At 45.7% G+C, this 22,991-nt stretch overlaps 1 protein-coding gene across 1 annotated transcript; it reads right to left on the bottom strand.

Annotated features, from left to right (window-relative positions):
* Nucleotides 1-9,874: 9,874 nt before the first annotated feature.
* LOC138520273 (apolipoprotein A-IV-like) lies at nt 9,875-10,849 on the bottom strand. The gene has a single exon (XM_069632725.1). The coding sequence runs from the start codon at nt 10,847-10,849 to the stop codon at nt 9,875-9,877; it is 975 nt and encodes a 324-aa protein (XP_069488826.1).
* Between the last annotated feature and the right edge of the window lie 12,142 nt (nt 10,850-22,991).

Below are 22,991 nucleotides of genomic sequence, written 5' to 3'. Positions count from 1 at the left end.
CAAACACATTTGACAAAATATTGACCAAGACCGAACCGCTCCACCACCAAAAAAAGATACGCCCAAGAAACCGAGTCGAAGGCCTTTTTGGCGTCCAGAGCCACTATAGCCACCCCCACCCCAGGGTCAATCTGTGCCATTATGCCAAATAAACGTCTTAGGTTTAGGGCCCTGGATCTGGTTGGGATGAAGCCGGCCTGATCAGGGTGTACCAGGGTTGGCATATACGGGAGAAGTCTGGTGGCCAGTACTTTAGCGAAGATCTTCGCGTCAGTGTTTATTAAGGATAGGGGCCTATAAGAGGCCATGTCTTGTGCTGGCTGCGGGGTTTCAGGAGGACCATGCTTCACGCATTGACTCCGGGAGGGCGCCTCTGTCCATAGCTTCCTCACACACTTTCAAGGCAGTAGTCATTCTTGAAGGAAGGGCTTAGATGCCCACCTGACAGTGTTCACCCAATCCCCTCACTCCATTACCATATACAGATCTAGTACCTGTAGTAAAGTTACCTTTTCTGAACCAATACAATTGCATGTCAACTTTTGAGTGTTACACGTCAATGATGATGAGTTTTCCGTATAAATGCTATGATTTTTATGAAGTTGATTGGAGTTGAAGCGAGAAGGAAGATTGCACCATTTGTTGATATTCATGACTCCCTGTTCTTTGTACTTGTCATTAAATGGACTCCCTTTGCCAAACCATCGAGTTGTCCTTATTGATTGGTGTTGAACTATATATCTGCACCCCCATCAATCTCACGAGTGCTGCTATCTTGTCTTAAAGCGCTTCTGAGCAAACCCCGACTCTATGGGCAAGCCCGGGTCTCGGAGTACAATAGACAGAGAACTCGCATTAGCTGCCTCACAGAATTCAAAAGTGCTCAAGCATGGATAGAGGAGACCAATTGGAAGGAAGTAGAAAGCTACACTTGGCATATCATGGATAGAGGATGCGGATTAGCAGCTACAAGGAAGGTGTCTATATCCAGACAGCCTGAAATTAGAAGTGGGACATGGTTTTCAAATAGTGCTGGCATTAGAGATCCAAGGAACAAGTACCTGTGGTGTGCAGTATATCAATGTTCACTATTATAGTGGAAGCAACAATGTAGCCAGTGAAACAATGAATTAGGCTATTTTGAAGATCATACCGTGAGAAGGAAATCACCCTGAAGGGCTGACTATTTTAAAAGGTTTAGGAACTGACATTTTTCAGAGGTTAGGCAATACAAGATTAAATGAGATGCCCAGGATCACACATTGGTCAATGGGTGAAGCCTGGATTTGTGCCAACTCTGCAATTCCTTCATTTAAACACTTTCTTTTCCACTTCTTACCATGAACTAAAATAATCTCATTTTATATAACTGGCTTGGAAAGTACACACATCACATTATGAAACGTGACAATTTTTAAAACAAAATATAATAGAAGGGTGTTATGCAAACTGGGAATGATTCTAGCTTCATTCTCTCCATAATCAATGGAAGTATATAATTATCAGCATACACATCAATGTGAATTAACAGATTTAATCTGCGGTTGTCTTTTGTATTTTAAAGCTTTAAATACTTAAAGAAAAATGGCTTGTGAAATTGTCATTTATAAATGTGCAGAAAAACCTTTGACTGTCACAAAAAAGCAAACCGTTTTTTGTGTCAAATGAGCACACCTTAAAATATGCTTGCCCAAGGTCTACAACATCTGGTCCGCTCTCTTCTGTCTACCACCCCTTCCACTTAAATGGCCTATATAAGAATAAAGATCTAATAATGGGCTAAACGATGCCCCCAGCATGAGAGAAGGCAAACTTCACAGAAGACAGCAGAGCAATGTAAGACATGTTAGATGATTTGACCAGGATCACTGTAGTCTGCTGGCAAATCCAGGATACAAGCATGAATGCTTTGGTTCCACAGTCTTGAATTTTGACACGTTTTCACCTCTTTGACTAATGGTTTATGCTCATTATTGGAGGTGATTGCCTAGGTTTTACAACACCCCATCCGAACAAACCAATTTCTAGACCATCACCATATGGATGCCATGTTGGTTTTTATACCAACCCCTATCTGGTGCATGTACATTAATGATACTAGCACCTGTTGTGCTGCAAAACTAAGTGCATATGCAGGCAGGTTTATAAACGTCAATCATAGGAAAGGCTCAGCCAGCCTTGTTGTTATGTGATATTCTAATCTTGCATATGAACACATACCTCTACAATGAGTGCTTAAAACAGTGAGATAATTTATGAACCATTCTGGCACTCATTTTAACAATTTGCATTTCAGCTTTGGCTAGCTTACATGATCAACATATTTCTCACAGGAAGACTAGAATGCTGCAGGAGTTGTGCAGCAGTGAGCACACAGACCAGTATACCGCAGTGAACACAAAAGGCATTACATTATGAATTGATCAAGGCCGAATGTACTTGTCAACAACTGACAGAGCAGTGGTTTAGAGCCTCAGCAGCACGCCATAAAATATCCTGACATGTGCTATTTAAGTCTAGTGAACAATGGAATCTTACTTCTTTATATCAGGTAGCCGTTTGGGTAGCCTTCCAAGGGGGTGGCCCGGGGCAAGTGCCCCTTTTAACCTCCCATAAAAATGTCTCTGACTGCTCCCCTCACTAAACCATTTTTGGAAATGAGCAGGTTACCTTATTCTCAAAGGTGGCCAGCACATTTTCAGGTGGCTTATCTTCGCGCAAATGATGTGCTTGCCTGCCACCTTGAATGCATTCATACCGGGAGACCTCTTGGCTTATCGTCATTTCGACCAGTGTCGAGGCAGCAGAACTGGGAGCCGTTGCCAATCTGGTCCTCCAGATGCTGTGAGACCCACTTCAGGGGTTCATGGATACGTTTTGGGCCTCTTTCTCCCAAACAATAGAGAGGCTGGTTCACAACTGTATGTGTCCTAAAACACAGCGAAGCCCTGGGTATGGCTGTGGCTGGCAGAGAGGCAGGTCTTGTCCCAACAGCATGTCATTCCTAATGGTCCCTGGGGATGGGTAGGGGACATAGCTCGCCTCTGCTTTGGGATCAAAGTCTTCACTGCACCGGCAGAGGACTTTGGAGGGATCAACTCTCGTAACAGAAGTCCAGTGAAATCTTCTTGAAAGGTTGTAGTCAAAAAGATGATTCCAAGAAGTGGGGAGGAAGATAGCTCAGAGGCAATGCATTTGTCTTGGAAGCAAGACAACGCATCACAATACAGATTTGAATCCTGATCCCGTGCTTAGAAACCACTTGCTGGTATTAAGCATGTTATTGAAGAACAATTATAATGATATAATTATGTGAGATCCCTTCTTTTAACAGTAAAAGTCCTCAGGTGATTGGACTAAAGATAGCCTGCTTTAGGGGTCCAATCCCTGTTCTTGAAAGAAGTGATTTTTGCCCTGCCATCACACCCTAAGTGCTCTCTGCTTGAAGAAGTGGAGGGACAGGAATTAGAGACAGAAGTAGAGAGAGCAAAGATATTGGAAACCTTCCTCAACTGTACATAGCTCTCCCTGTCTACACTAATCCTGCCCCTTCCTTTATCAATAGGGTCAAAGGCATTTAGATATGCAGCAATCTGGTGTGAAACCAAGCCTTTTGTTAATGGGTGTGCCCTTTGATTCCTGTTCCCAGGTCAGCTTCTTGAGGGGTGACTGTCCCTCGGAAATTATGCTACCTGCCCTTACAAATGAACAAAGAGAGGCAATCCCCCCAGGCTACATTCCTGCTGTTAGGGTAAGATCAAGCCTGTCTGGGGAGAATACACATAACCATTCGACAGCTGAACTCGGCGTACAGGGCTGACAACTGTGCGATATCAATTTGACGCGACTGCAATCATTCTGAACAGTTCATGCACCATGCCCAATCTCATGCATGGTTTATATTTACAGTTTACCCTACCACCAGCATGGGCCGCTCGTCATGATATTGTGGAACAGGTGTGCATATCTTAATGCCTCATCTGTGCTGTCATGACTTTGACTTTCGCCTCAACTGTCAAGAGCGTACCTGTGGCCCGAACCCTCTCTGTGCCACTGTAGGCAGGCACTGCAATCAGGCTAATGATGCAGCAGTGCCCAGGTGTACTCTATGCTTTTGGCCTGAAGCTTAAGAAACAGGAATCTGATCAGCAGATTACCCTTAAAGAGATGGAATTGCACACATCATTTTATTAAATTAATACAAATCAACAACGCAAGAGCTTCTACACCCTTGCCAAATGGCAAACCGTCACAGGCCCTTTGTGTTAAAAAATACCCCAAAAGAAATGTATTTTGAAAACAGCCATCATTGTGGGTGTTTAGGAAAAATTGCTATTTTAGCGTTTTTTTAAATGGTAATTTTCGCCGTACTTTTTTGCGATCACACAATCGATATAACTTGCCAGTGTCTGACTACGTAAAGAGGTGAAATTATGGGTTAACTTGTTTTTGTGAAATTTCTAAAGTTCAAATAATGTTCTCACATAGTTTTTACCACTTTTTTTTTTACCAGCAATATGTAGATAGTGGGTTGGGGTCAGGCAATAATGGAAGGGAGCGGATGAGGGCATTGCGAGGGGTCTTGACAGTAAAATAACTGAGAAAGAAATGCAGTAAAAAAACATTGGAACATTTGAAACTCGGTGAAAAACAATAGAACCATCACCTCTTCGCTCCATGCTGTGTGGCCTCAGAGCGGGGGGGGGGGGGGGAACACCCAATTTGGTTTTTGGCGGGTGAAAGCCCATACGGTCAGTTAGGGAGCTTGGCGTGTGAGAGAGCTGTTTACAGCACGCGTGGCACCCAGCAAAAGCGTGTGAGTTGAGAGGTGAGCATTCGGTTATATTGGTTACTTGTGTAACACTTACTGTTGCTTGTTTTTAGGAAGTGCTGAACAGAACATAACGTGACTTTTCATTTTTGCAAACACCTTTAAAAGGAATTATCTCTACTTCATCGACACGATAAGTGGGGCCAGCTTTGTTTAGGCCTGGATGAACTTACTCGCTAAATTCCCAAACCGTTTTTTGGAACATTTAACCAGGGCAAATGTCTGGTGAACTTTTTAAGAAGTTCGCCTTAGTTCAACCGGGTGGTATATATAAAGGGGCACCCATAGCGGGAATATGTTTGTGGTCTTAGGCCACTTTCAGCAAGACAAGATGTCATTGCTGGAGGTAGACTTAGGAAATTTAGGGAAGGGATAATACACTGGAGTGAACTAGAGTAGTTGAGTGGGAAGAAGGGTAGGGGAGAGGTACTAAGTGACAAGGGACTCAGAGAGTAAGAATTTGGCTTAGTTAATGGTTTTGGTTACACCGTGCTTTGTGGCTCATTCTATGATATGAAGAGTACGACTAACAAGTCCAATCCTTTGTGTGTTAGGAGAAAGGGAATCCGTGTGAGGAAGAGTAGCTTTGGCAAATGCTAGCCACTGCAAGAGACGCTTGATAAGCCAAACATTCTATGTATAAGGGACTGTAAAAGAGACAAATGTCAGGGGTAAAACCTCCATCCAGCTGATGCTTCATACTAAGGCAGATCAGGGAATGCCTAAAAGGATGCTAGTGGGAGAGTCCCGCTTATTTCATTTTGGCGCGAGGAAGCCGCAGTGATTCAGGGAGGTGGGTGATCGAGTAGGCAGTGTCTGTTTCCTGAAGTGAGTAGTTGAGGCCTGCACCATTGGGTGGCACATTGGAGAAGGAGCAGAAAGAGCCAGGAAGCACTGAGGCCAGCTCATGGGAGGGTTACTCGTATGTCAATTATTTTGGGAGGAAGCAACCGAGATTCTGGGATGCAGGTATAATAGCTAGTGTCTGTCTCTTGAAGAAAGTGGATGAGGCGTGTCATTGGGGGAAAACTGGGAGGGGGAAAGTAGGACTGGGGAAGCCCTGAGGAAGCTGGTGGGAGAGTCACAGTCACATCATTTTGTTGTGAGAATTCAGGGAGGCAGGTGATACACTAATCAGTGACCATCTCTTGTAGTGTCTGGACGAGCCACGTTAAATCGGGTGACGTGTTGGACGTGGAGACGGAAGCTGGGATCCCTGAAGGCAGCTTATTGAAGAGTCACAGTCATGTCATTTTGGTGGGAAAACGCAGCCGCAATTCAAGCTGCAGAGATTCAGGGACGTTTGTGATGCACCAGCAATTGTCTGTTTTCACACTTCGTGACGTTTGTGATGCACCAGCAATTGGGCCTCATTACAACCCTGGCGTTGGACCATGGTGCTATTAGCACCATGGTCCATGCCGGATTCCGCCATGGTGGATGGCGGATTCACCGCCCCATTCCAAGGTTGGCGGGGCGGTAAATCCCCATTCACCATGGCCTCTTCCCCATTCCCATTTTTGGCCCATAGGGCTCAATGGGAATGAGGAAGGCGCTAATTACGGCACCGTAAATTACAGTGCCGTAATTAGCACCAAGGTCTCTTAGCGGGATGGACTTTAACGCCTGCAAAAAGCAGGCGTTAAAGTGGGAATCTGGCGTTAAGGGTTTAACGGCGCCGCAGCCTTTTACGGCGCCGTTAACCCCTTAACGCTAGGGTTGTAATGAGGCCCATTGTCTGTTTTCACACTTCTGGATTCTCAGGGTGTATTTGACTTCTCCCTCTCATCTCATTTGTGATTTGTAGTTCTCTCATGACGTGCCTGTGGTTTTGAGAGGGGATGTGAGGATTAATGAGGAGGGGTGAACCTCGTTCTGTTTGTGGTACCAGTTCAGAGGCCTGGACAGGCAGCATTGCTGGTCCTTCAAATCAGCAGATAGTCTCCTATTGCACTGGAGGAGGCCTCTGAAGCAGGATTTGAGAGTAGGCTGGGTCCTCAAAAGAGGTCCCCGACTAGCACAGAGATAAGGTCACTGGTGGAGGCTTTTACAGAAGCAGCCAGATGTAGGGTCTCTTTTTGTTGGGAAGGAAGAGGGTAGCAGCAGCAAGTGTCCCTCGTGAGGGAAGAGGGTGGCTGCAGCAAGCACCCTTGAGGAGGAATATGGGATTGCTCCTGTCTAAGTGAGGGGCAGTTGGGAGGAAGTGATCTCAGCCCACCAGGGTGGGGTTTATCGAGGCCGAGCGAGTAGTCTGTCAGGAGGCAGAGGCATTGCTGGGAGGGCCTGGTGGGGAGGCTAGGGCCCATTGTCATTTGGTTGCAGCCCCGGACAGAAGCTCAGGGGTTACAACCTAAAAGCTAGGTATCCCCGAGTCCCGACAGTGCTGACATTAGTGTATTCCCGGATCTTTTCCAGACCTAGCAACACTCCTGTCGGGACGATCGCCGGGAGAACCAGTGTCGAGAGGTGATGCAGCAGTTGATGAACCTACCTGAGGAGGAGGAGGAAAATACAGACCCACCCCCCTGGCCCCCACATGGTCTTGAGTATGGGAATTTGATGTCCTGCCACTGGGGAAGACCGTCAGGAGGGACCAGTCTGTGGTCTTCTGGAAGGTGGAGGGATATGGGAAGAGAAGTGTGAGCAGGAAGGTAATGTCCACGGCAGCACCCTTGAGAGGTTGCCTTGAGGAGACAGATTGACCCGAGGCTCATACATGTTACCATTTGAATGATTTCCCTGCCTCTGCAGAGCCAACTAGCGAACTGGCTAATACCATGTTCCCTCCAGCGCTGGTAAAGAGGGCACACGTCCTACTATATCCCTGCCCTAGGGTGCAGCATGACAGTGACACTGGGCATGACATGCAAAAAAAAACCTGCACCCATCCAGCCTACACACAGGAAGTAAGTTAGGACTTTTATAGAGGGTCAAACTAACATTAGGAGATTTGAGATCGCCGATTGGCTGAACAAAAAACAGTGACTCTGCCCAAGAGGGCTCTGGTTGGCTGGATGAATTAAAGGAATAATCCCCAGTTTCTACCCTATACCCGAGGCTCCTGAATGGAAGACTATCATTGTGAGAGACCCAGAAGAACACCTTGAGGTTAAACAGGGAATGGTCTATGACAAAAAGCCTTCATACTCTTGTGGGATTAGATGAATTATGCCAACAAAAAGATCCTAGTTGTCCACATGGCTGTTTTGTGGAAGTTCATCCAGGTTTAAGCCTTGCTAGTGCTTTGGGGTTCTGATAGAGAGAGTTTTGTTGTCTGCATGGTTCATTATGAACTTGTTTGCATAGTCTTTGCTGGGGTGGCTTGATTGAGAGCCCTCACACACACACCTGCACACGCCAGCCGCGACAATATGTGACACGAGCAAGTGAATTACTTTTAAATAGACTAGTGCCATTTGAGAGAAGGGGAAAACTATTTGAGGTGGTGATGGGGAAAAAAAGAATTGCACGGTCTTGCTGATTCTTGGTAGGCCGGTCGACTGTCTGAGTCAACACACCACCGGCTCAGATAGAGGAGGGATCTGCACTGATTAGATTCACGCTCACACATGTCTTGCTTTAACACAATATCTACAAGTTCAGAGGAGAATTGCCTAGCATTTCCGTGCTGGACTGCCCCAGGGCAGGACAAAGACTGATATGCAGGGACATTTCTTCTCTGTGAAAGATAGTGAGCTATAGACTCTGGGCAAGTCTCTCATAACCAGGACTAATGTCTGGCAGAGGGACTCCCAGGACCCCCCTTGTTAATTTGCATATTTAAGTAACTTTGGGTCTCACCCAAAATTACTATGGAAATCCAGACGTGGACCCCCTGCTCACTATTCTTAGAGAGGCACAGCTCCACCCTGCTGATGAGGTCCAACCAGACCAAAACACGTGTCTGGGGATGCTGTTGGTACTCTTGTTCAGAGGAGAATTGCCTAGCATTTCGGTGCTGGACTGCCCCAGGGCAGGACAAAGACTGATATGTTTGGGATATTTCTTCTTTGTGAAAGATAGTGAGCTAAAGACTCTGGGTAAGTCTCTCGTAATCAGGACTAATGTCTGGCAGAGAGACTCCCAGAACCCCCCTTGTCAATTTGCGTATTTAAGTAACTCTGGGTCTCACCCTAAGTTACTAGGGGAATCCAGACGTGGACCCCTTGCTCACTATACTTAGAGAGGCACAGCTCCTCCCTACTGATGAGGTCCAACCAGACCGAAACACGTGTCTGGGGTTGCTGTTGTTACTCTTGTTCAGAGGAGAATTGCCTAGCATTTCGGTGCTGGACTGCCCCAGGGCAGGACAAAGACTGATATGTTTGGGATATTTCTTCTCTGTGAAAGATAGTGAGCTAAAGACTCTGGGCAAGTCTCTCGTAACCAGGACTAATGTCTGGCTGAGGGAGTCCCAGGACTCCCCTTGCTAATTTAACACAATATCTGACACATTCCCTCGAATTTCTTTTAAATTTGTTAGCACGCTTTAAAGGAAGTGGAAAATGTTTGGGGTGTGCTAGGAAACAATGTTAGCATGATCTTGCTGATTACAGTGGCATTACTGACGAGGTGAATAGGTGTGTGATGCAACACCCCTAACCCCTTAGATCAGGGACAATTTACGCTCAGGCAGCTTCATTATCGAATGATTTCAGCTGGCCTCAACAGTTGAGGGCAGATGCAATGTCACATAGAATAGCACTGCCAATGTTGGAAAGCAGCACTATTGGGGCTGTCAGTGTCTGAGATATAGGAGCAACTCCAAATGAGATGTCCTCAAGACCCGCAACCAAGTGTCCAAGGAAAGGAAGGCTTGGAAATGGTGCAAGGTTTGTAGCAGAAAAACGCAACTGCAGTTTTTTGGGATGTGGATGACAGCATAGTGCACGAGGTAACAACCAAAGGTAGCAAGTCAAGCACAGATGCCAGTACTCCAAGCATTGAAACATCAGTTGAGGTGGCGACTAGTGCTTTTATTGTCATTAGTTGCCGTTCACTACTGACAGACCAAAACTCACCTCCCCATGTATCTAAGTAGGGTCAGTGGAAATGTATCCTATCCTCCAATGTTGCAACAGACCAGGATACACAACCAGGTGTTGCATGGCTTTGTTGCAGTGCAAGAAAGGGAGCCTGCTGCCTCAGCCCAACAGCCAATGGAACTAACTGCTGCTTCAAGCTGACAGCCAGTGGAACTAACTGCTGCTTCAGGCTGACAGAGAATGGAACTAACTGCTGCTTCATGCTGACAACCAATGCAACTAACTGCTGCCTCAGCCCAACAGCCAATGGAACTAACAACTGCTTTAGGCTGTCAGCCAATGGAACTAACTGCTGCTTCAGGCTAACAGCCAATGGAACTAACTGCTGCCTCAGCCCAACAGCCAATGGAACTAACTGCTGCTTTAGGCTGACAGCCAATGGAACTAACTGCTGCTTCAGCCCAACAGCCAATGGAACTAACTGCTGCTTCAGGCTGACAGCCAATGGAACTAACTGCTGCCTCAGCCCAACAGCCAATGGAACTAACTGCTGCTTCAGGCTGACAGCCAATGGAACTAACTGCTGATTCAGGCTGACAGCCAATGGAACTAACTGCTGCCTCAGCCCAACAGCCAATGGAACTAACTGCTGCTTTAGGCTGACAGCCAATGGAACTAACTGCTGCTTCAGCCCGACAGCCAATGGAGCTTCATGCTGCTTCAGGCTGACAGCGAATGGAAATAACTGTTGCTTCAGCCCAACAGCCAATGGAACTAACTGCTGCTGTAGGCTGACAGCCAATGGAACTAACAGCTGCTGTAGGCTGACAGCCAATGGAACTAACTGCTGCTTCAGCCCAGCAGCCAATGGAACTAACTGCTGCTTTAGGCTGACAACCAATGGAACTAACTGCTGCTTCAGCCCAACAGCCAATGGAACTAACTGCTGCTTTAGGCTGACAGCCAATGGAACTAACTGCTGCTTTAGGCTGACAGCCAATGGAACTAAATGCTGCTTTAGGCTGGCAGCCATGGAACTAACTGCTGCTTCAGCCCAACAGCCAATGGAACTAACTGCTGCTTTAGGCTGACAGCCAATGGAACTAACTGCTGCTTCAGCCCAACAGCCAATGGAACTAACTGCTGCTTTAAGCTGACAGCCAATAGAACTAACTGCTGCTTTAGGCTGACGGCCAATGGAACTAACTGCTGCCTCAGCCCAACAGCCAATGGAACTAAGTGCTGCTTTAGGCTGACAGCCAATGGAACTAACTGCTGCTTTAGGCGGACGGCCAATGGAATTTACTGCTGCCTAGGCACGTATCTTCTGTGTGGAATTACTTGTTTCAGGGTCAAGAGCTGCCAAACATGTCCCATGGGAAGGCATCGACCATTCTCGGTGCCTCATCGATGCATAGCCATACTCAGCAACATCATGCACAGGAATGTGAACATACGTAGCGACAGGGGCAGATGAATCAGAAAATACCCACCCGCATGCTGGCACTGCTCTGCTTTGCACTGTCACCTCAATAGTGGGAGATACTTCAAGCCTGCACAACAGTTCTCCCAGCAGCATAGAAAATGATAGTAGTGGCAGGGAAAAAACAAGTATGTGCCAGCCCAGTCTCAGTGATTCATTTGAGCGTTGCCACAAATATTATAGTAGCTATCCACAAGTACTGCTGCTAAATGGACAACTGCTGCTTATGCGGGTAGTAGACATTCTGCCTTCACCTTTTGTTGACAACAGAGGCAAAAGAGAGCTGATGGAAAGAGCTGATGCCTGCTGTCAAATTCTCAGATGACATTTCTTTGCATTTAAAGGCGCATCTTAGTTGTATGAGACAGTCATTCTTGTGGTAAGAAAGGTATGGGACCGTTCACTGAGGAGGAAAGTGCAATTCACTTGGTTATGTGGAGGAGCCGATGAAGCACAGATTGCATGACTGCAATGGCGCACCAATTCACCTTCCCTCCAGTGGTGACAATTGTGAGCAAGAGGGGCCATCACAGCAGAAGCAGTGGTGTGCCATCCACCAACCAGGGGTCAAGTCCTAAAAATTCAAGTGGGGGGACTCATCAACAAACACAATGGGATGTGACGTTGCCAGAAATTAGCATATGCAGGTGAAATTTGCACATTTCATTAAATTGGCTTTGCATAACCACCCAAATTGAGGAGGACGAATCGCATTTTTGCCTTTCATAAAATCAACACACACACAAAACCAAGAGCGGATATTTTCTTCTAATAATGTTTTTGAAAACTTTAAAAGTTGTGCATGTTTTAAACTCCAACGACAAATACACATGTTTTCCCTGGGACTGGCAGTACGGAAATGGGACATTTCACCTTTAGTTTATTTGTCATCGGTTATATAGTGTAGTGGTGAAGTGTCTGGCCTACATCCCTGAGGACTGTGGTTCGATCCCAGAGGTTGGATTCAATTCATAAATCCAAAGAGGACATTAAATGTTTATCATTTTAGCTGGGGGGGTGGGACTGAGTCCACCCTCTGCATAAAGTGGGGGTACTCCGTCCCCCGTGTGTACCCTCGACTTGAGCCCTGCCACCAACAAGCTACTTTGTGCATGCAAAGCTTTGATGTCAGGAGCCACAAAGTTACAGGCATCTTAGATAAAGCGAAGTAAGGGATGCAGAACGACAACGTTTCCAGCAGCTGCCTTTGTGCAAGTGGGCAATTTCTTCTATGTCATTTCTGCCATAAGGCACAGGAACACAATGCATGTCCCATGCTATGCATGTATTCTCAAAATTGTCGTGATACCTTTTGTCAGTGAATGCTCTTCTGTCCGTATAATGCAGGACATAAGATCTGTTCTAATTTTAGCCATCCACACTGCAACATTCAACATACATTCAACAGAAATGATTTGCGAGTGTTGCAGAAGCACACACTCTTACACTAACAGCAGACACCGTCTGTGGCTATGCACTAGAATGCAACCTGGCATGCGCTTCACGACCTGTGCGAGCGAAGCAGTGCTGTAAGTGACTACAGCTACACACAGAGTTGACCATTGGATGGGGCCTTCTTCACACAGACCCAATGGCAGCCCATGTGCAATATCTGTCTTGTGCTATGGCCCTTTGAGAAAGTCAATGTGCAAGATATAGCTTTGTGCCACGTTGCAAAGTACTTCCATTGGAAAAGGTGGGTAGTAGTGGGTTGTTGGATAGATGATGCCTCGTATAAACGTTCCCATTGATTTCTACCTCTTCTTAGGTGCAGCTTAAGTTACAGGGCACAGAGGGAAGCACACCCACCAGACACTCCATCACATTGAGCTCCCAGGCACCAGCGGACTCTCATGGATCACTCACCCTGGCAACTCTCTCAACATTCCACCCAGTTGCATGTAGCCCTGACAGACATTACAGGGGCACCCATTCACAGGATACAATACCTCCCTCCATCACACTCATTCACACACATGGATAAGGAAGGCACCCCCAGAAGGCCACATACACTCAAATCTTATGGGGCAGGGATGGGAAAGAAAGGTTGATCTTCTGAAGGTGATTTCTCTTGTCATGAAAAGAGTTCAGAGCGAAAGCTGTAAGAGAATTTTCTAAGATGAAGAGGAAGACACTATGAGGTGCCATTGCGGAGGGTGTTGGGATGAGTACCACTACCAGCTGAACTAGACCACACAGTGCAAACAATGTACATAGTATATTCATCCACCAGGCTAAAAATGATCTGTAGTCATGAGGAATATATATCAATAATCCAATATCTCCCTGGTTGGTGTTCATGGTCGGCCCTTTTTACTTGTGGTTCTTCTGTGTTATTTCACTCCCTTTTGTCAAAAGGTAGCAGATTGGAAGGATGATTTAGGAGCCTCAGATAAAGTTTCATTTTGGTTTATTTTTCTGCTTAGTTAAAGCCCAAGTTACATGATACATAGAGACGAACACCCAAAGCACACACGATCACATTCAGCTTCCTGACACCAACCAACAACCATACAACACCCAGGCAGCACCCTCAAAATAGAGCTAAGATCCATGCAGGCCTACACAAAGTTACAGGGTCACTCATTCACAGAATACAACTTGTTGGAAATTAACAGGACACCTCTGGTGAGTCAGACATGGTGCGATTGATGGACAAGTAATGGCAATATTTCATGATGATTCCGAAATATATGCTTGAAAAAAATGCAATATCCTTTGACATCTTTACTTGACACAGGCTCTAATGGCACATAGTTTGCATTCCAGAATGCAGAGAGAGGGACGTCACCTCAGGAAGCCGGAGCTGAAATGTGCAAAATTCCATGTGAGAGATGTTTTCAAGAACATTTTATTAGAAAAGAGGCAGGATGCTTAGACAGCATGTGAGCATCCACAACAGCCAGTGAGTGGTCTTTAATCTGGCACTTCTCACTTATCAAGTGCAACTGTGTCAGGCACAAATAAAGCTCATTTATGGTGTGCAATTCTCAAATACACATCCCTGTGGGACTTCCTGGTTCAGTTTCTTCAATATGTCTGGGCCTGGCTGTAAAACAGCTGGCAGTGGCAGTAGCCCCCTGATTCAAATATGGTAGTTGCATATTTGAGTAACACATGCAAGATCAGAAAGGGTGATCGCTCACTCCAGCATTGATTCTGCAAGTGGTCTGTGTGTCCAGCAGCCCTCGTCCATGTGACCATTGACATCCTAAACTGTCTCACGTACACTCTCCAGACAGAATGTGCTCACAATGCTGTTGCGGCTAAAAATGGCTCTGACAACAGGACAAGTGTCTCTGGACCTCATGTTGAACAATTGACATTCAGCAAAATGTGTGGTAGCACCAGTTCTCCAACACACACACACACACACACACACACGCACACGCACACGCACACGCACACGCACACGCACACGCACACACACACACACACACACACACACACACACCCCCCCCCCACCCCCACTCACTCATGCAGGGAAGTGGTTGCACACAGTGATTTTTTTGAAGCACTCCCGCAGGTAGGGTCACATACACCTAATGTTTGTCGCACTCCCACAGGGAAGGGTGTGTATGTGCCGCACTCCAGCTGCGAAGATGGCACCCACGGTAATTTGTGCCATAGATGTGCAGGGAAGAGTTGCTTACACCTAATTTCTGTTGCTCTCCCACAGGGAATAGGTAAACACACACCTACCTTTGCTCTCCCACAGGGAAGGGCGTGGTCACTTCATACACCTATTCTTGTCTGCATTCTGGCAGAGAAAGTGACACACATACACACACACACTCTCAAGAGACATTAGCCCACATATACAGGGGGCTTTCTTGATGAAACCATTTTCAAGACTGAGCAGAGTGGAACTTGTTGCTAAACACCATTAAGACGCTCAGCAAGGCATCATACACTGTTGCCAGAGGTCTAACCGTTAGAGTCATAGGTGCAGCGCAAGTTACAACAGCACTTGAACAACTTCTCTTGTTTCCCACTTTTATTAGGTTAGGGGTCTGCAGCCTGTGGCTCGCCCAATGCTTTGGGCTACAGCTCCCGTGCTTCACCGTTAACTATGCTTGCTAGGGCCCATCGGAGCCGACATCCACAGGAGTTTGAGGGCCGATCTCTGCATCAGGTAATCATTTTAGGATCATGCAGGTCAAAGTTCTCAAGCCTTTTCTTTCTGTGACACTGACACTGGGATCAACATCCACAGGCTTGGGATGGAGGGCAGAGGGAGAAGGAAAGCTGCCATAGAGTTCCCTCAGTCAACACACAATTTAGAACTTAGCTTATGATGGCGCAATGTTGTTTCTCATTATACTTTCAGGTCACAGCAACAACAGTCTCCTCATCCTTCTAGTTACTGATGTCACGTCATAGGAGTCAAGGTGGGGGAGGGGGGAGGGGGGTGGAGTGGAAATTGGCATGGTTCTTGACTAGTGGGCAGGATCACACCATCCAGTTATTGAGAAGCAGACATCTTGCCCCACAGTTACCTGGACTGCCGTGGAGACCACCCTCTGCTGTCAGGAACCCTTAGGCACCTAAGCGTGTTCCCAGGCTCTTCCAAACGATAGACGTGGAAAGGACCACTAAGCTGTTGTAGGACCACTAAGCTGTTGTAGGACCACTAAGCTGTTGTAGGACCACTAAGCTGTTGTAGGCATTGATGATAATACCCATGGGGTGGCTGACACATATTTAGCCCCTAATTCAGAAACTGTCCCCATTTGACTCCCACAACATGGATCATATGCATTATTTCTGGGACTTTCTTGTGTTTGTAAAGATAATTGTCCCTATTCCTGTCTCGGGAGGATAGCTCAGGGGCAATGTGATCACCTTGGAAGCAAGATGACATAGAGCACCACAGGTTTGATGCCCGGGACCTCCCTCAGAATCCTCGAGGTATTAAGCGTGTTATAAATAACCTATCATATTCATAGGCTCTACCCTAGACATGAGAATGGACACCACCTATCATAAAAGAAGATTGAGAGACTATGAAAATCCACAGTGAACGGCATTCTTCTTCTAAACAAAAAGCTTTCGGCACCTTGAAGTTGTACCCCGGATCTTCACATTTTCAACTCTCATCAGTTGAATCTGTATTCTTCAACACCCAGAACATCAAAGCAAACAACAGAGATTTTTTTTTTTTACATTTCTTCTTTTTGGGTTGTTTTTATTTTTTTGTATTTTTTAAATGTGTTTTTATTTGCATTTTTATGCTTTTGTATGTTTTTAATTTTTTAGAATGAGGGATTTGAAGGCTAAAACGAAAACAAAATAAATAGCCGTCACAACAACACATCAGCTTTTTCAAATGCCATCAGGGCGATGCTTCAAAAGATCCTGAAGCCCACTAGGCAATCTCACCTCCTCCCAATGGCTCCCACGCGGCATTATCCGAAATGGCGGATAATGTTGTTCATGTCCCAGCTCCCTGTGCTACGAACTCTAGAACTCACAAACCCTGGGAAGATGCCTGCAATGGGGTTTGGTGTTTTGTTTGTGTGTGTGTACCACCATGTGGCTGTGAAAAATGTGCTCACTCGCTTGAGGGACACACACTTGCTTTCAATAGTGACGTTAGTTACAAGTATCCTGTGAGTATCAAGCCCCCTTTCCCTCACATGTTTGTGGTTTCGTTGATCAAAAACCATGCACTTACTTGTTCTAGTACCACAGATGGATCATGGGGGCTATTGTACCAAGTGAATGGCTGGCCAAGACCGTATCCCTCCTAATCGACTTCTGACACACGTGCACTCGCCATATTCCATCTTCTGATGTTGCTTTGCAACTGCTTGAGGCACCTTAAAATGATCCCAGGCCCCAGGGGATGGTGCCCAGGGGGCATTCCTCTTGCCCTTTGTGTGCCCCTGAAGGAACTTCTAGACTTGTCTTGCAACCTTATTGGCCTTACTCCCTTTGGCTTCTGGCCCCTGCGCCTGTGCTGCTGGATATGCCACCCCATCTTCCCTTTGCACCTTCACCCCCTCCGACCCGCATTCCTCATCTCCTTTTCCTCCTCCATTAATCCCGAAATCTCCTCCTTCCTTTTCTCCTCCACTCCTGCATGCTACTACTGCCTTTCCTCCTCGACTCCTCCCACACTCTCTCGCCTGCATGCTCTCTTCCTCCTCCACTACCTCAATTTCCTGATCATCATCTTCCACCTTCATTCAGAAACCTATCATCAAGACCAATCCCACCACCATTAACCACAGGAGCAGCAATAGTTAGAGAAGGAAGCAGTTTGTCCATGTCCCTCAGGAAACCAATTCTGTCATACAAATGTGCCACCACTGCTCTTCTGATTCAAGGTAGGAGGACAGCAGTTCCACGTCCACCTGCATCCCGGAGTCAGTGTTATTGTCCTGACAGATGGGTAACACAGTGTCTTGTCCTCCCAACCTGCTAGAAGGTTTCTCTAACCAAAGAAATGTGCCTGCGATAGCTGTCGGCATAGCACATAGTGTCACCCACCGGCCTTACCTGCTCTCTGGAACATTGGTTACTCCAGCGTAAGGCCGATCCCTCTGTGCATCCACGGTGTCACAGCAGCGATTGGGGGCACGTGAACAACAAAGAGCGGTCTACAAGATGGAGGAAAAAGGTAATGTAGAAAAAACCTCCGAGTGGTTTCCAATGATCTCTTCCAAGTAAGTCCTTCCAGTGTAACTGGGGCTGCCGAGGAATTCCAGGAATGTATGGAGAGAAGACCGCACAGCAAGAGGATTCAGGTGGCAGCACAAGAATCCAGGAAGCAGGAATGGCTAGAAAGGAGACAAGGAGAGGGCTAAAAGGAAGAAGGGAGAATGAGGAGGGAAGCAAGAAAAGTAACTTTAGACTGGGAACAAATCGTCTGCTCTGCAGGGTATTGGAGCATTGAGAAGGACCAGCCGATCTTCAGTGCTGCGGGATGACTTCCTGGATTCGCAATGATTGTCTGCATCAAGGACGCCAGACGTTGCGGTGCCTGTAGCAAGCTTGATTTGGAGGTCACCTGACCATGTCCAGATAGGGCCAGGCAAACCCACGACAAACCGTAACACATTGATCAGCTTTTGGTTTCTTTGAATCCCAGAAGTTGCCACTCTACAAAATCATAAGGTGGACATCCAGGAGAGCTCCAGGTCCTCATGTTGCTGGTTTAGTAGTATTTATCAATATGAAGTAGGATAGCTCCATATTATGGATGCAGCTCAGGCTATGTTGTGTAGGAATTGTTCAAAAAAAATTTTTTCTAAAGGTTTAACCTAAGCAATTTCAAAAAATCTCTTTCCAAATGAAAGGAGCACCACAAAACAAAATAGTTTTTAAAACTAAGAAAAATATAAGATCTCCCTGCAAAAATAACCAAGATTTCATAAAACACACAGCACTCGTCCATGGCACGAAAACAAATTGCTGCCCAATATCGCTCCAAAAGCTTTTGAGTTCCTCCTATGATTGGAGATGGATCAGTCCTCTTCAAACATCCAAACTCAACCTACAAACGAAAGAGGAGGTTCACGTTCCTCAGCTAGGTGTCCAAACTCACTCCGATTCTCCTACTAATTGACTCGAATCCAGCGTTTGGCGCGGGGAATTCACAGATCAGTTTTCTGGAGATCCGCTCAGGCTTAGTTGTGAACAGTCAAAAAATTGCAAGCTGTGAGTGTGGGTCACCTTTTTTCTTTTTGTGCTTTTTGATACATTTTCTTTGTCCCAGTTCGACAATAGATGGTGGGCGGGACAGGGTGTATAGATTTGAATTTTGAAAAATGAAGCTGCAAAATATGTTATGGGCATACCATATTTAAAATCGCATGCCCACATTATATTGCTGTGAAGAAATCCTTGCAATTTTGATATAACATGTAAGGTAAGGTTTAAAATGTAAAGTTTGTGATTTTTTTCAAACTTTTTCAATTTTTCACACCCTTTTATCCTTTAGTAGAGGATTCCACCTCCACCTTCAGTAAACTCTTTACTTAAAAATAATACTGAGAGGGAAATCCCTTGTCCCCGGTTACTCCTTCTCAACCCTTCTTTTACCTGGAGACAAGTGGCCTTGTTGCTCTCAAGTTTGTTTTATTTTTATTTTAAATAGAGAATCACTCCACGATGGACCCTGAAATCCAATGATTCATTTCTCTTGATTATTATGTAATTTTTTTTTTATCAAGCAGGTTATTTAGATTTGTAAAACATTTACCTTTTAAACTAAAGTTTTTAGATGTATTTCCAGAAACCCTGGAGATGGATTGGTGCTATCTGCATTTTAGATGGTAAAATAATCTAATGAAAATAAACAAAATAAACGTAAGGCTTGGGTTAAATTACATTTTAAAAATGCATTATTTAGCCATCTAACATAATTATATCCCATTCTTGGGGCACTTAATAAGTATCAAACCGGTCTTTGTAATTAAGAATACACTTTTATCTTCATTTCTGTACTTAGTGAACACTATCCCGAAATAAATCGTTTTTTCTTTTTTTATTTCTTAAAAAAGGCACAGGGATATCTCCAAGAAAATTTCAAATCATGTACCTAACATGTTTCTTTCCGCTTTTGGCATTTATCAAACTTCATCAAGTATACTAAACGTTTTGTTTCAATTTTTTTTTATAGTGGTCCATCCATAACATGTCTGTTGCCTCTTTTTGAAGTTCCATAAATGCTGAGGATTGATTGATTGGTTGTTTATTTGTATAGCGCCTATACAAAGCTTGTTTCAAAGCGCTTCAAGGAGGAAGGGAGCATGGGAAAATACAGATACATTCATAAGAGTCCTTAAAACAATATGGAATGTAAACAAATAACTATCATAATAGGTCTGATGACATTTCTGATAGTGCAAGTGCAAGAAAAACAATTAGATAGAGAAGGGGGGAGAGAAGAGACAAACGAGAAGTAACATTACTATGTCTGTCGACAATTGATGTAGTGCATGAGTAACAAGAGGAGTGGGGAGGGAAGAGGGACGGGAAATGGAGAGAGGGCAGAGGAGTGGAACAGACAGGTGACTCTCATAATAGGTTCGGAGACGGTTCAGAGTAGTACAGAGGGGAGGGAGGAGAAAACAAGGAAGGGAAAGACAAGCTGCTATTAGAGGTTGAGAGACAAATGATAGGAGTAAGTGCTAATGAACATAGGAATAGGGGGTGTGAGAAGGGAGAGGGCAGAAGGATAGACAGTGGGAGGAAGGCGAAGGCGAGGGGGAGGGGTTTGCGTAAAATAGGTAGCTACGATTACTATGCATAACAGCAATTGACGGTAGTGCCAGACCGTTGAAGGAGAGGGGGAAGAGGAAAAGGGAGGGAGAAGTAGGAAAGGAGGAAATTGGAGGGAGGGCAGCCAAAACAGAAAGAGGGGGCTGGGGGTTGGAAACAAAATCACAGGGGAGGAAAGGAGAGGGCAGGGGACACCATATATGCTAACGGGGGCGGGGGTAGGCAAGAGGAAACCATACATGCTAACTGCGGCAGGGGGAGAAAAGAGGACAATAAATAAGCTCACAGGGGGCAGGGGGAGGCAAGGGGACACCAAACATCCCCACGGAGGAACATATACAGGATATGAAGCAGATGGATACAGGATATTTTTAGATTATAAGATCTCAGAAGCAGAAAAACCCATAAGGATTATTACCCCCATTTGTGGTTACTTAGAATGAACACATAAGGCACTGTTTCCCTTTAGTGCAGTGGTCTTCAAACCTTTTTGGCCTGGGCCCCCCCTGCGCAATATTTAGGCAAACTGCCCCCCCCCCCCAAAATGCCAAATGGATAGTATGTACAAATGGCTATAAACTATTGTGCGCTGTCACCGCACCCTACCCCCAGTATAGTCCCTGGGCTTCCCAAGGGCCAGTGGGAGCTGGTGATTTTTTTAAGTGGAGGGGCATAAATATTTCCCACAAAAAAGCCATAGCGACCGCGCGCAGCGAGGGAGCCCGAACCAATCAAGGGGGTTCGGAGGGTTTTCCCCCGTGAATTTTTTTTAAATAATGGGTTAAAATGTTGCATTTTTTTAGCATACGTTTTAAAAACAAATGTGTAAAAAGCCAAGCAGTTTACAATTGGCGCTGCGGGGCCAAGGGGATAGCATGGTATTTTTGACTGGACATCTATGATAGATATAAAAAATACCATCCCTGTCCCCTGGGCTCCACATCGCCTCAGAAGGAGAGCTGATTTTGGCAGGTGGGTAGGGGCATTATGCAACAAAGGCATTTTTAAAATGCCTTTGTTGTACAACCCTTCTTCTCCCTTACCTCACACTCGCCAAAATCAGCTCAACGGACCAAACAAACACACACACCTTCACGCAGCAATCACTATCATTCATGCGAGCACCCACCACCACACACTCACTCATAACACAAGTATAAATGCATCCATACACATATTTAAATAAAAAAATAAATAAACATAAACATACCTTCTGCAGGGACCTGCACGTGGGTGCTGAAATGCCCCACTCCAGGTTGCTCTGTCCGTATGTGCGAGGAGGTGCAGGAACACTCCCTCACACATACAGACACGCAGTGCCTCAGCCAGCATTTCCAATGAGCTACGTAAGGCTGGCGAAGCAAAATGCCCCCAGCCTTGCATAGCTCAGTGAGCATGTGTGGCTGGGGTACTGAACTGTCAAAGGGAAACAGTGTTTCCCTTTGACAGTTCAGCCAGCCCAGGAGCACTCCCTCAGCTGGAAAAAGCAGCTGAGGGAGTACTCAGTGTTCCACTGGTCTGGCTCGTTGGCTCCTCCATAATGGGTGAGGGGGCCACTGGGTGGACGCCCCCTAGCCCATTATGGATGAGCCGCCAGGCTTGGACTGGCCTATAGGTTAATAGGGCAACACCATACCAAAAATACAAAATGCTAGTGTAGGCCAGTCAAAATGGGTCACTCTTTTTGGCAAATGTGGGCCAGTCTGATGAGTTACTTCACTATGCAGCTAGTAGTTTTGACCATTGTTGCTGAATAAATTTTATTTAATATCACAGTTTGCTTACATTTGAACAAAAAACAACCCCTTGGTTACTACTATTCAAACATTCTGTGCCTAAAGGAAAGAAAATCCATTTGCAACTGCGGGACACTTTTTCATTGGTGCTTGCGCTGTTTTATGGTCCAGTCCGACCATGTGAGCCGCCCCTGCCCATAACCTGCAAAGTGAAGAAAAAAAAAAGTTTTTTTTTTTTTTTACACATTTCTTGCTGTGCTCTCCCCTGGGGGGGCGTGCCCCACAGTTTGAAGACCTCTGCTTTAGTGTATGTTATTATAATTATATTTTCTTTGTACAGCACTTAATACGGAAGAGGTTTTTAAGCACAGACCCAGGATTCAAACCCGTGTTGCTCTGCGTCATCGTGCTACACTACCCGTGCCATGTTGTGGACTGGTGTGTTACTTGTGAATATTGTGTTGTGTTTGACGGTCCTTGTGGTGTGGTAAGGTAGTCTGGGAGATTATCCTTTCTCAATGGTTGGCTGCTTATTCATCATCAACGTTTGCCGGGAGGATACCTCAGGGACATAGCACTTGTCTTGGAAGTAAGAAAACGCTGTGCCGCACAGGTCTGATATCCGGTCCATGAAGCACGATATAAGAACCCAATTCTTTTTGTGGTCTGGTTGAGCGTGTTGTGCCATGGTGTGGAAATGAATTGTGTGTGGTTGGGCTTTACAT

The sequence above is a fragment of the Ambystoma mexicanum genome, chromosome 13 (genome assembly GCF_040938575.1).
Source record: "Ambystoma mexicanum isolate Mex_15411 chromosome 13, UKY_AmexF1_1, whole genome shotgun sequence".
Lineage (NCBI taxonomy): Eukaryota > Metazoa > Chordata > Amphibia > Caudata > Ambystomatidae > Ambystoma > Ambystoma mexicanum.
The sequence above is the reverse complement of the archived record's forward strand: the minus strand, read 5'-3'. Positions and strand labels throughout refer to the sequence as shown.

Excerpts from the sequence above, each read along its gene's own strand:
- LOC138520273 (XM_069632725.1), bottom strand. The coding sequence starts at position 10,849 with ATGGCTGCCAGCCTAAAGCAGCATTTAGTTCCATTGGCTGTCAGCCTA.